General features: G+C 40.0%; 1 protein-coding gene across 2 annotated transcripts; it reads left to right on the forward strand.

Annotated features, from left to right (window-relative positions):
• ALG8 (ALG8 alpha-1,3-glucosyltransferase) lies at window positions 1-12,538 on the forward strand. Of its 2 annotated transcripts, none has more exons than XM_069808551.1 (13): window positions 1-127; window positions 791-869; window positions 2,211-2,404; window positions 3,739-3,848; window positions 4,782-4,849; window positions 5,400-5,526; window positions 6,126-6,229; window positions 6,342-6,462; window positions 6,757-6,896; window positions 7,715-7,854; window positions 9,572-9,669; window positions 10,732-10,804; window positions 11,904-12,538. In XM_069808551.1, exons 1-13 carry the CDS (start codon window positions 45-47, stop codon window positions 12,133-12,135), a joined length of 1,569 nt encoding a protein of 522 aa, XP_069664652.1. In that variant the 5' UTR covers window positions 1-44; the 3' UTR covers window positions 12,136-12,538. The 2 variants fall into 2 exon arrangements, with proteins under 2 accessions (XP_069664652.1, XP_069664653.1); XM_069808552.1 differs by having other exon boundaries at window positions 6,798-6,896; window positions 7,749-7,854.
• Window positions 12,539-13,929: the final 1,391 nt, after the last annotated feature.

Here is a 13,929-nt window from a genome sequence, read left to right on the forward strand (position 1 = left end):
CGCATGCGCGGCGGTTCTGTCAGCTCGGCGAGGGGGGGCGCGACATGGCGGCGGCGGGCGGCCGCGGCTGGTTCCGCGCCTTGGCGCTCGGCGTGTCCTTCCTCAAGTGCCTCCTCATCCCCGCCTAGTAAGGAGCTTCCCTGGGGGGGTGCGTGTGTGCGTGAGGGGGGATACGGCCTGTCAGCCTCCCCCGGCCCGGGGTGGCGGTTGGCGTCCACCGCCCCTCAGGGCGGCCGGGGATGGGGAGGGGGGGCAGGGGCCGGCGTGGTGCCGCCGTTCCTGAGGGGGCCCTGGTGTCCTGAAGGGCCGTATTTCCTTCGGGCGGTTGTGGGGAGCGGGTTGGTGCTGTCTCCTCGTCCTCTCGGCGGTGGGGAATCGTTTCGAAGTGTTTGAAGGCGCTTACGGCCAGTGCTGCTCGGTTGTTCTTCGGGGGAGCTGGGGCGGGTTTAAAACATAAACGCTTTTTTAATTTTAAAAGGCGCTGTAGATTTTTTCCTCCAGGAAAAAAAAAAAATCAAATTGCTATTAAAAAGTCAGTCAGAACGTGGAGTTTTGGCATTACAGGTCAGGAAAGGGCGAGCTATAAATAATTCTGGTCCTATAGTTGCCTGTATGTGTCCTTGGCACAAAATTCACGGAGCATCTTTGTTACTGTTCGAGTTACTCGGTCCAAGTCTTGGAAGCTGCCCTAGAGCTGTTCATTGTACGTTTCCTTTTAATCTACCTGTGGTAGTGTGCTCTGAAATGTTTTTCCTTTAAGTATGTGACTCTTAACATAAACCTTCTGTAGTTATTCCACAGATTTTGAAGTACATAGGAATTGGCTTGCCATCACTCACAACTTGCCCCTCTCTCAGTGGTACTATGAAGTAAGTATGTGTTTGGGGTTTTTTAGCTGTGTATAAATTACAGGCATGTTGGGTATGTCAGCCTATGTGAATGTTAGAGGAGAAAAGCTTTTATTTGCAGAATGTACAACATCATGGATACTGATGGTTGGCAGCTGTATAGCAGTGGTTCAGAAACATACCAGTCATGATTTGTTGGCTCTGTGTAGCATTTAGTTAAAAAATGAGAAGTGTCTGGGGAAGCTGCTAGTACTTACGAAGGTGAAATGGAAAAGACAATTAAGGCACATGGGTTGTTAGAAAGGCTGTGTAATGCAGGAGCAAGTTGCATGGTGGTCTTAAATTGCTGCTGTCTTCACTCTTGTCATTAATGATACACAGTTATCATGATAAAGAATGAATCATATAAATGGGTCTATACATTATGATATCAATCATTGTATTAAAGTTTTGAGCCTCTGCTGGTGTGCTACTAGCATGCATTGATTTTAATTTAGATGAATCGCCTTTAAGTTGATGATAGACGCAGCCTACACAATTGGGTTTTAATCTGTCTCACAATATCTCCTTGAGTTCTGGGGTAAATATCAGTCTCTAGTACTCTTCCACATAAGTGTCTGGGAACTGTGTATCCAGGACTAAATAACTGGTGTGGCACAGAACTTTCTGACAGGCTGGTCTAATACTGTAAAAGAAATTCCTGCAGACGCCAGTGTGATCCCAGTGCCAAAGCATAGGATGCCTTTTAGCAGCGTAATGTAAGCATTTGGGAACATGCACACTGACAAATATACCCCATCTCAACCTGCTGTGTTCCTCCTTCCTCCTCTCCTGTTTCCACAGCTAACGAGTTAATTGTTGGTCAGGGCATAATAATGGTCTGTATGGGAAAAGATCAAATAATACTATTTGATCTTAATAAGGTCTTATTAGAATTAAAACTTGTTGACTAATGAGTAAAAATCATTTTTGAGACTGTAGCAAGGCTGACTGTGCTGGTGATTCCTCTAATGTAGACCAATATTCACTGTGAGCTATTTTATTGTGATTTTTTAATATTGGCCTTATTACTCTTAAGCTGATATATAAAAAACAGGCAGTTATATATTGGTTAGGTGCAGATACACAAAATGTATGGGACATTTCTTTCTACTAATCAAGAGATGTCCCATCCCTCTACCAGTATTACAGCTCAAATCATGTTCAGTATGATACAGCTGGCTACTTCATTGTGAAGTAGTTTCTGTTAAATAGAGGCTACTGAGATAAAATACATCAGCTGATTTACTGTGATGAACTGTACCTGAAGAACTGTAAACAGCATGGATTGTGTTAACATATTTAATCTTATTTTGTCTTTAGGCAACTTCTGAATGGACCCTGGATTATCCACCATTTTTTGCTTGGTTTGAATATGCGCTTTCGCACATTGCCAAGTACTTTGACCCCAAGATGCTGGTTATAGAAAATCTAAATTACACCAGTCGCGCAACCATCTTCTTTCAAAGATTTTCTGTCATCTTTACAGATATCCTTTTCATATATGCAGTTCGTGAGTAAGTCTTAATATTCTAATTTTAGGGAAAGTGGGTAGTCTTTAGTATATGGACCTTTTCTAGAGTAACAACAAATAATTTGTATGAATAAGCTTGTAAATGCATGGAAATATCAAAGTTGCTTTAACCTCTTCAGGGAGAAATTTGGAACACGCTGCTAAACACAAGATGGCTTGTTCTTGGAGAAGCTGTTGCTGTACATGTGATCAGATTTGTACGCATTCAGACATTCGCTGCTGTTTCACATGCTATAGGTGTTTTGTTTCTGTCACTGGGTTCACTTTGCAGGAGTTGCAGGAGAGTTTGTGTGCACCCAACTGCGTTTTCCTGTTATGTTTCTTATTATTCTGTTGTTCTAGAGTAGAAGCATAAAGGAAACTTGTGACAAAATGCCAGTATCATCAAATATGCAAAGTCGCTCCAGTATTTTTGGTATTCTTGATGATAAACTGATTATTCCAAGTCTAATTTAACAATATTAAGATTGTATGTTTTCAGTGTGCCCTGACTTTGTGAAGAAGTGTTTATCTTACACCTAAAGAGTGTGTGCGGGGCAGGTGTTTTGAGAAATATGTTGCCTACCTTAACAATTTGGCTGTAACAGTCTTCCCTCATTCTCTTCTGTCTGCTCAAAATCTGGGTAGAAAGCTCTCTTGCACTGGAGCACTACCTATATTCCTTTATTTACTTTATTTGAAATGGGCTAGTTTTGCATTGTGTCTTTTTTCCTTTTATTGTTCTGACTCAAAGATGTATGAATGAGATGGCTTTCTTAAAATGGCTCTACTAATAGTATTTCAACAAATCATCCACAACTTCTTAAACTGATCTAACCTTACCTTCAAAAATAATATGGACCATATGGCTTCACACCGAGAAGTAATAAGATGTTTTTAACCAACAGAAATAGCTCATAATATTGGGGCGGGGGGGGACATGAAGAGTTTAATGTTCTACTGAGGGCCCTAAATACAACTTGGTATGTTGCCTCCAGATGTAGCAATACGTTGCTCATTCATGAGAAGTTGATAGCAAACAGGTTATGACAACTATACTTATTACTGAATGTGAGACTTGAACCTGAGACTAAGTTACTTAACATAAGCTTTAGCATGTGGAACATACTACAGCTACTGAAATTTAAAATCCTTTTTTTACTAAACTTTATTCATGACACTGTCTTCTCTTGATGAATTTAACAAGAATTTTATTGTTGCCTTCCATCTTAATAAAACAGTTTTCTTCAGGTTAAGTGTACTTCTCAACTCTTAAAAGCAACAATGTTTTTGTTGGCCATTTCAATTAAGACTTCTGTTTCTTCTGCTCTTGTTCAGATGCTGCAGATGTGTAGATGGGAAACGAGCTGCAAAGGATATCCTGGAAAAACCAACATTTATTCTTGCTGTTCTGCTCTTGTGGAATTTTGGGTTGCTAATTGTGGATCGTATCCTTTCAAACTGTTGAGGGTTGTTTGTGGTTTGGTTTGGTTTTTTTTTTTAATAACCTGTTATAGCATGTGGTACAAACCATGAATATTATTACTACTATCACTGCAAGTAACACTACTGTTTGTTCCTGGGGTTAGTTGAATAACTTCATCTTCTCATTAGTTATTATTTGGCAAACTGGAAATCGTTCAGTTTTTGGTCCAATTTGCCAGAACTGCAGGAGGACCAGTCTGGTAGCAACATGCCTGTTCCTGCTGGCTGCTGCTCCTCTGCTTGCCTACAGAGTTATTAGCAGAGAGCATCTTTTTTCAGGGTGTGGTTCTAAGTTTGTCCCATGGCAAGGAAAATCTTAGCAGTGCTTTATGTGGTTAATGTTACATGAGAATTAGCAAGGCTTTTTGAAGAGGATATAAAAATAACTCTGAAAAGTATTGACATAATGTGCATTGACCTAGCTGCGGAGGGAACAAAAGGGGAAAACAACAGTAAACTATTTTATAGGAAGAACTAGTTTTTTCTGTCCTGGCCCTTGTTTAAGTTGCCTGCTTACAGGTGGTAGGTGATAAGTGAGGGCTGCTGTCTCCATCCATTAACCAATGTGAGGCAGAAACTAATACTTAAAAGTTCAAAAAGTGGAGAATGAACCTTTTATTTGTTTTGGTTTATATCATACAAGTTGCATGATACATATGTGGTCAGATTGTTATGCTTCATTTCATCAAGATAATGTACTGCTATTAGTAGATTTTGTATCTGTGCTTACAAATATGGTTAAGTAATGACTTCGTGTCTATGTGGAGTGAATTTAAGGTTATTTTCTTGATTTAAGTTCCATTTTAATTTGAATTTATTTTTTATAAGTTTGGGTCTTCCCCAGAAGACCAATAGTAAAGAAAGCTTGCTTTATTCCTTTCTTGACTCAAGTTCAGATATTCACTTCCAGTACAATGGTTTCCTGTTTGGGCTGATGCTTCTTTCTGTTGCCCGACTATGTCAGGTAAACTTCGAGTGGCTCTTCTGTTTGTCACTATGTATTTTAGGTGCATTAATTAGCTTCATTGAGCTGCTCATATTGAAGGTATTGGGAGCAGCTCAAAGTTGAGGGGTGCTAAGATGGATGTCTAATTACTTGTTTAGTTTGGGGGAAAGAGCAGAACTTGAAACTCACCATAATTGCTTGCTGATGCTGCAGCATTGCATTTCCCCCTGCGAAAGCTAAATTCTGTGTTACAACTCAGCAACGTAGCATGGTTTCCTGCCATCTTATCTTCTTCCAAGTCACTAGTCCTTAGAAAATGGACCTCTGAAGCTGTGGGGAGGTGAGGCCCTATCCCAGTTTTCCAAGTATCATGTGATGACATAGTGTCCTTCTCCATACCTGTTGTGCATAACACTACTGAGTTTGTAATTTGATGTAAACACTCATTTGTTTTTCATGCCTATGATAAATGTTCTGTCACTTTAAGAATACAATAGAGGACCATTAAAAGTTATTACAAAGGGAGAACAAGTAGAAAAGCTTGGGGTTTGTTTTGTTTTTGCTTTAGAAAAGATACCTGGAGGGCGCTCTTCTTTTTGCTGTTCTTCTGCATTTCAAACATATCTACGTGTATGTGGCCCCAGCATATGGCATTTACTTGCTGCGATCCTATTGTTTTACTGCAAATAATGCAGGTAAGATGGGTTTTTCCTTGCTCCCTTTTGGGGGATTGTGTTAATTAATGGGGTCTGGGGAAGACTGAGACATGCAGATACCATCGGAATGAAACAGCTGTGGGTCAAATGAAAATTCAACTTGGATAGCAGGGTTGGTAAGATCTTTAAAGATCTTTGAAATTTATGTATTTTTGTAAAATTAATGTTTTGAGTTCTTTATTAAGAAAAACCAACATGAACAAACTGCAGGTGGCAGTTTGAAGCCGTAAGAATTATTCCGGTTATGAAATCTTTAGCATCAGAAGCTATTTCAAAGTCCTCCCTTGAGTTTCTCTCCACTTCTTAGCAATGAAAAACATGTTTGATTTTCCTCACATTAACAGAGAAGGTGCTTCTCTTGAAAGAGAAAATACTGGAAGTTTGTATAATGAAGGACCTGCAATGTGGAAAAAGTAAATGCAAACTAACTGTTGAAGGAAGCAACTGAATGTATTGATGTAAAAGGCTGTATGTTTCTTTTTAGATAGGTGCTAACAATTCACTATTAGTGTGGAATCTTTTGTCTTCCTCTCCACTTGTAACAGTAACTGCTTTCATAATCTGTTTGCTTCTTGTAGATGGATCCCTGAAGTGGAGAAGTTTCAGCTTGCTTCATGTAACTCTTCTAGGATTGATTGTCTGTCTTGTTTCTGCTCTTTCACTGGGCCCCTTCATAGTATTGGTAATAACCCCCTTTTCACCTGTCATTCCCCTGAACTGTTAGAAAATTGTTATAAAAATATAAACCATGTCTCATCTAAAGAGACCATTTCCTTCTTTTTTGTTTTCTGTAGGGACAGCTGCCTCAAGTCATTTCACGGCTTTTTCCTTTCAAGCGAGGCCTCTGCCATGCTTATTGGGCCCCTAACTTCTGGGCTTTGTACAATGCCATGGATAAAGCACTAACAATTTTTGGTACAGTATGCTAATCTTTCTATATGGTGCCTAAATGCAGATAGAGCTCTCTGGATTTTAGTCTTCCTTCCCCATTTGAAATTCAGGTAATGCATTACATTTTTGGATTGCCTTAAATCACTGATTGTCTACATAATCCAGTGGATGATAAGTTTCCAGCAGTAGGTCAGAAATCAATCTTTCCTCTCTGCTGTCCTTTAGAGAAAGAAAAGACTTGGCCATGTACTTAGTTTAGCTACTTAATTTTCTTCATTAACATTTATCAGTTTGTGCTTTTTTATGTTTTATTTTTAGGTTTAAGGTGTAATTTTCTTGATCCCACAAAAATTCCTAAAGCCTCAATGACAGGAGGGCTGGTTCAAGAATTTCAGCATACTGTCCTCCCTTCTGTGACTCCACTGGCAACGTTAATCTGTACTTTCATATCTATATTGGTAAGAACAAATAATATTTTTTGGAAACTTGAGGTGTTTTGTCCCCTGTAGATTTTATTTGATTAGCATGCACTTCACATGAATTTTAATTCCAGGGCAACAAATAAGTTTTCTTTAAAAACAAAACCAATTATTAGGATAAATGTGGAATTAATGTCTTTCTTGATACACAATATTACTTTCTTCAAGTATGGCTAAAAACATGCCCTGTGTCACCTCTAGAAGAGTTAAGAGATTAAAAGCAGTCTTGGATCAAAACCACTGTGCATGCTGAGCTAGTAGTAACCTTTTGTAATAAGTGAGTTGAGCTAAGATGCGAGTAGAGATACCATTGGAACTGTTTGGGCAGCTTACGGTGTTCCTAACACCATAAGCTACAGGTAAGCATAGTGTTCTTCATGTGACAAGCAAAGAATTGAAGGTTCAATAAGTAATTACTTGGATACAGAGTCTTTCTCTAATGAGCACCTAGCCTTTAACTGGAAATCTTTATTTCAACACCTTTATGTAGTAACTTTGATAAAATGAGTTTGGTGGCTTAGATTCAAAGACAGTTCTTGCAACACAAATAACAGGGAGTTGGCTGTAGTCTTTCAGTCTACTTTTTCCCTCCTGTTATACTGATGAAGTCCTTAAGGCTCTACTCGTACATCCAGAGAGATTCAGTTCCTCCAGTGCTATATAATGCTTGTGCCACACAAGCACAACCTGGGTGTAGTGGTGTTTATTAACATTGAAAAAACTCTCATTGGACAATGGCTTGTGTTCAGGATTGCCAGACTTTTCACTGAAGTCCTGTTTTTGCCTGTTGTTTCTAGCCCTCTGTTTTCTGTCTTTGGTTTAAACCTCAAGGGCCCAGAGGCTTTCTGCAGTGCCTTGTTCTTTGTGCGTTGAGCTCCTTCATGTTTGGCTGGCACGTGCATGAAAAAGCAATACTCCTTGCTATTCTGCCTTTAAGGTAAGTGAATTTCGTACGTAGTAGTTGGCCAAACTGAACCTGCAGCCACTTGTTGAGGAATCATCAAATAGGATCGCTTTGTTTTCAGTATATTTCAGAAAATGAATGTGTCTATAGAATGCCTTAAGCTGTAAAATTTTAGTGCCCTTCAAGTAGATTAATTTCAGGCACAATAACACGTGGCTGCCTTTGCAATAGAATGTGCTGGTGCTAGTATAGCATATGTAGGAAACTGGTGTGGTGTTAAATGAACAGTATCTTTTATGACATACTAACACTAGCATATACTTTACAATAGTTTGCATAGACAGAAGCTTTAAGTAGAGCTTTATTGGTAGTAGCCAATTCCTGTATCAGCTCTGTGGGGCACAGCAGAGCTTTGTACTAACTTACGGATGATCGGAAGAACAGAAGCATATGGTGTTGGGATGATTAAGCAATCAGTTTAGGAGTCTGACACGCAGGCCTTCCCACTGCATACTCTTTTGTGTCTCTTTGAATGCTGAGCTGTGTTAAGATGCATAGTATACAGAGAATCTCTGTTTTGTTTCAGATGCTTGATGGCTTTTAGAATAATGCAAAAAAAAAAATAATCCCAAAACAAAAAAAAAAAAAAACAAAACAAACTGTGCTTGTGAAAGAATGGGGTTCAGACTTTAGGCTGCATGTGGACCCACAGCTCTTCAAAGAATTTATTTAGCTTCCCCTTGAAGCCTCCTTTTCTCAGTGGCAGCTTGGGAGCGGGCTTGATGAAACATTTCACCCATGTGACATGGTGGACAAAAGCAGGCTGCTTTCCTAGGCCTTTTCCTTCCCCCACTGTTATTACTGCATTTCTGCAGTACATTCATTACACCCAAAAAGTCTAAGACCTATTCGTTGTGTGTCTTGTGGCTTTGCCTTTTAAAGAGAAAACTTAATTGGTTTGCCTGGCTTGAAGCATTTGACACTGCTGTCATACTCAAGCTTGGCAAGTGTTTGTAGTTGATTTAGTTCTTTTTCTCTCTGAATAGTTAAGTTTAGAGATCTATTCTGGCAGGGACAAATACAAAAATACTGTAGCCTTTTAGCTGCTGGGCAGTTCAAGCCTTGATGAGTGCTGTGGTTCATATTTAAAAAGCTACGTAGATTGTTCAGGAGCCAACTGAGGAAAGGGACCTTCTGCACTATGCTTGACAAGACCAATACACAATTTCTACTGAAAGGACTTTATGCCTGATTTAGGGTAGAAGTGAGGCTATAGTTCATAAGCTGCCTGACCAGTATTGCTACAAACTGTATTTTCCTTGTTCTTTTAAGTCCTTGAGACTTAGTGATGTTTAAACTCTTGAAGTGAGACTTGTGAGAGGTGGGGAATTAGCATTGGAAAAACAAAAGGGAAGAGGCGAAGCAGGGATGACAATGTTGGCAGCCAGCTGGCAAAGGAAAAAGACCATTTGTAGAAAACTCCAGGCCCTTCTGATGTGTGTGTTCAGTGGGTGTGTGGTTTTCTGTTGGGAGGGTTTCCTGGCTGATTTTTCTCCTGCATTTTTTATCTCTAAGGCCACATGTCATGGAAGCAGGAAACTTCACCACAGGTCCAGTGTTTGGAGGGACTGGCATGCTATGAAACTCTATTTGACCTATTCTTCAGTCTCTTGTGAATTGTGTAGTGTTTTGCTGAAATTAAGTTTCTTTGCTAAAAGACAAAAGCATAACAAATTCTTGTCATTTTTAGCTTGTTGTCTGTTCAGAGAGCAAAGGATGCTGGCATCTACTTGATTCTGACAACAACAGGGCATTTCTCACTTTTCCCATTGCTGTTCACGCCACCAGGTAAAGTGTTTTACTTTCTGTGCTTTCATCTTGCTGCTTTGCGTTTTTTCACAGAGACGATGTGCAGGTAATTATTTTGGATTATTTTATGTAATATGTTGGAAGTTGCAAGAGGCTGCATGTCAGCCTGTTTCCATAAATACAAACTCTCAATTAGTGAAAAGAAATGTTGGTTTAAGCAGCTGTGGAAGAGACACAGGGTTTAAATTGAAAGAGAGATGGGAAATTGTCATAGTCAATATTTGTTATCTCTCATTCTGCCACAGTTCTAGAAAATTCCCCCTGTCTAACATAACCATGTGAAGCAAAAGTGATAAAGACAATCTGAAACCACAAACCTGGCAGCTGCTACATCATGCTGTTGGTAATGTGCTTAAACTAAAAAAAAAATCACGCAGCAGCATCAGTTAAATGAAGTATGTGTAGGACAGATTTGTCTTTGTGACCAAAAGCTGTTCCTTCCTTCCTTCCTCCCCCTCCTCCCCTTTCAATTAATTAAGAGTCTGTTTGCTTCACTTAAACCCTGGGCCATCATAGCTATGACACTGTATTGATTGTCATCCTTCTGGGAGAGGTCAAATCCAGACACTCACGCCCTTCTGGTCTGATAATGCCGCTTATTTGCAATAGTGAAGCTGCTGCCTTTAGAAATGAGAAACTTCTTCTGCCTTCTCTATTACTTAATTTTTATCTAGCCTGCAGCCTAGAAGTAGATAGCATTGATTTGGCTGTCACTTTTGTTCTAAGCTTCCCAGTGATTTCGGATTTCTTTTGGATAGAAAAACCTTATTTGCAGTGCTATCTTAAATTGTAATTATAATTAGTGTGTTCAGTATGTTTATAGATAATTGAAGCAAGTGTATTGCAAATGCTTGGCATTTGCTTTAGTAAATATCTATGCTTATTTTTAAATGTCCTAAGCAGTAAAATGTTTAGTTCTGTTTGGAGAAAATAATTAAGTTGGACAATACAAGTGTGACTAGTAGGATTTAAAGATACTGCAATTTATGTGGCAAAAGGATTTTATAATTTTGAAAGTGTGTTATGTTCCTTGTATTTCAGAACTTCCAATTAAAATACTGCTTATGCTGCTGTTTACTGTTTATAGCTTCTCTTCATTGAAATCTCTATTCAGGTAATTAAACTTGTTCCCAATGCCAAGAACAAAACCATTTCTTCTGTCTACTGGGAATGGTGGTGTTGTAAGGGACAAACAGCACAGAAAACCAATGCTGAAGTATCAAACTGAAGTGTTACTAGTCAAAAGATGCTGCTGTCTCTGTTCTCAGGAGGCAAGGCTTAAGTTAGGATTATTATAGCTTATCCTTGTTAGGTTTGAATTGTGACAGCTGCTCAGTTAGTCCCTGCAGGCTGTAGATCCCCACCTGCTTGATGTGCTGTTCAAGCACAAAGTTGTAGTGTTGTAGCCTGTGAGGATTTAATTCAGTATTGGAGCAGTTATTACAGTGAGTTACCTGGAGACTGTTTACCAGGAGTTATAAATATTACTGTCTTTTTTTTGCAGTAGTGCTTAGTATTTTAATGTGTGGAAGGGACAGGTTGTTGCAAATAACATACACTTAGAAGCTGTAACTTGTCAACATCCCCTGCAAAAACTTGGTTGACAGAACATGTAATTGCCCAGACTGTCCTGTGTATTTTTACAGGCTGTTGATCTGTTACCCACTTGACCAAAGATAGCACTTATCCTTATAACCCCTGTAGTCTCCACTTTCCTATTTCCCAAACTTTTCATGGCAAAACCAAGCTGTACTGAAGGATGTCAGAAATGCTATAAGCCTGTATTCCCTTTGCAAGAGAGATTGGCTCATAGTACATCCTACAGAAAGCTTGAGGGAAGAGGTTAAGATAAATCTGACATTTCCAGTCTTTGGACATCGAACAGCTTTGGTGGAACCAGTGTGTGTGTGAAGGTCTCTTTTCAGTTGTTCACTGAAATGATGTGAGGTGAAGCAGAGCAGCTGATGAGATTTCTACTTAGACTCCAAGGCATCTTGGAACCTGGTGTAAAAGCCATGTGATAAGGAAATTAGCTGTACTCTGTTATCATGCTGGGTTTTTTCCTACTGAAACTTTAAATTATTATTTAAAGCCTTATTGTGAACTAATGGGGGATACTTTTGCACTGGTCACCAGTGATAGGTGAAAAATTGAATAGTTGGTTTTAGTTACCATCATGTATTTTAACACTATTTTTTTAATTCCTCTGACAGGAGAGAGAGGCCTCTCCTTAACTGGCTTGAAACCATCTACCTCGTCCAACTTGTGCCTTTGGAAATCTTCTGTGAATTTATATTTCCTCTGACCCCCTGGAAACGGCACTTCCCTTTCATCCCTCTGTTGATGACCTCTGTGTACTGTGCTCTGGGTGTCACATACGCCTGGCTAAAACTCTATGTCTCTGTCCTGACTGAACGAATTTCTGTTAGACAAAAGGCCGAGTAAAGCTGCGGTGTTGGGACCAGTCCTGGGTTTGAGGGGATTATCGGGCACTGTGAGGGGTTGTCACAAGGACATACAACTCTTGATAAAACACAGCATATGTGTGGCATCGTCATGAGGGGAGCTTTTCTTCCAACACTTCTGTACTGCCCAACGAGGATACCTCTGATCAGAAGCGCTTGTCACAACAACATGGAGATGCCACTTGCCGTGGGTAAACTGTGAAGCTTAACGAGGTCCAGACTTCTGTCCTGAGGAAAACCTGCCCAGCTTTCCCAGTACTGTTTATATTTGAATAAAAATCGCTGTGGCACATTACAAGGGATCATTGCTGTGTAGAAGAGAGCGTTGTAACTGCTTTCTGTGGAATATGTAAATTAAAAACTTGATATTTTTGTTTTGAGCATTTCTTGTGGGTTGTTTTACCTCATGTTGAAGCCCTGCTTTTTGAGGGACACCCACACAAGTGTCCAGCTGGAAACTTGTCCTGTGGTGCTTTGTCAAACCCTTGAGCTGTGTCCCTTTTGATCTCCTTTCATACAATCTTTGCAAAGAGGTTTTAATATTCTTCTAACATGGATTTTTGTAGACCAAATTACCAGATTGAGGCATGCTTCTGAAATGAGGAAATTTTTTAATGCCATTATGTGTATGGGATAATGTGGCTGGATAATCATATTTATTTGCAATTCATATAAACCTCTGCAACTGTGACAAAAGACCATGTGTCCACAGTTCCTCTAGTAAATTGAGGAGGAAGGATATCGTGTTCTGCCTTGGCAGAATCACGTACCCTTAAAGATGGCAGTTACCTACAGCTTGATGCAGTTCATCATTGTACTTTTTTAAACCCTATGGAATGGTCCCTAAACGATTTTGCTCTAACAGTGGGGGTCTGGTTTGGAGCCCAGCGCTGACACATGAAACTGGGAGGGGAGAGGGGATGGATTTCGCCCCCCCCAGCACTTCTTGAAATTTCTTCCATGTTAGTTGAAGAATGTGACACACACCCCCCCAGAGGGGTCAGGCCATGGGATGGTTACACTCTGTGTCTTCTTTCAGTATTTTGGGTGCCAAAATAGAGTGTGGCTCTTGTTAGGACAGTGGGTGGGTAGTAGAGCAGTTGCTGTGGCCATTTGCATAAGCACAAAGCTTGTATATTTAAACTTTTCACAGCCAGTGAGCTCACGTTCAGACTTTTTTCACTCTGGTTTTCGTTACTTTCTCATAGCTCCTGCTTTTTTTTTACTGCATTAACTACTTTGCCATGCTCTTTTTAGCTGCTGTGACTGCTGGCAGTGCCTTGGTACAGCTTCCACCTCTGTTCTACGTTCGATCTAAGCCTCAAAGTTCTGGGCGGGGTTGGACACCCGTAATGCTCGTATTTATCTGTCTATAGGTGCCATCCTGCATAGGGGAATGGTAATATCCTGGCAAAAACCACTCCGTGCTCTTCTCCAGTAGTGCTTTTGCACATCGAGCCGAAATCCTCCAATGACTCCCGCCTCAACTTTGACATCTCCCGTGAAGGAGCGGTGACAGCCCAGCCGCCTCCTGTGTGGAGAAAAGCTAAATGATAAGTGGGTTTTTTAGGAAAGAGGCTGGGAATCCTCTGGGACCTGTGATGTGTTCAAAGGGTCTTTTTTTAATGGTTATGTCAATCCTGGTACTGTTACACTGGGTTTAATGTGATTTTATGGTAATTAAAAAAGAATAACAACGGGGTAGGTGTTAGTCTTTAATCTGTTGGCAGGAAGAGCTCTGAAAAGGAATTGGTTTTGATTTTAGGGCTTAATT

Source organism: Haliaeetus albicilla, chromosome 20 (assembly GCF_947461875.1).
Source record: "Haliaeetus albicilla chromosome 20, bHalAlb1.1, whole genome shotgun sequence".
In the NCBI taxonomy this organism is placed as follows: Eukaryota; Metazoa; Chordata; class Aves; order Accipitriformes; family Accipitridae; genus Haliaeetus; species Haliaeetus albicilla.

What these genes read in the sequence shown, in the direction of transcription:
- ALG8 (XM_069808551.1), top strand. Translation starts at nt 45, where the DNA reads ATGGCGGCGGCGGGCGGCCGCGGCTGGTTCCGCGCCTTGGCGCTCGGC. An exon ending in TGCCTCCTCATCCCCGCCTA is followed by an intron (nt 128 to 790) that starts GTAAGGAGCTTC and finishes AACCTTCTGTAG; the next exon opens with TTATTCCACAGATTTTGAAG. An exon ending in TGGGCCCCTTCATAGTATTG is followed by an intron (nt 6,230 to 6,341) that starts GTAATAACCCCC and finishes TGTTTTCTGTAG; the next exon opens with GGACAGCTGCCTCAAGTCAT.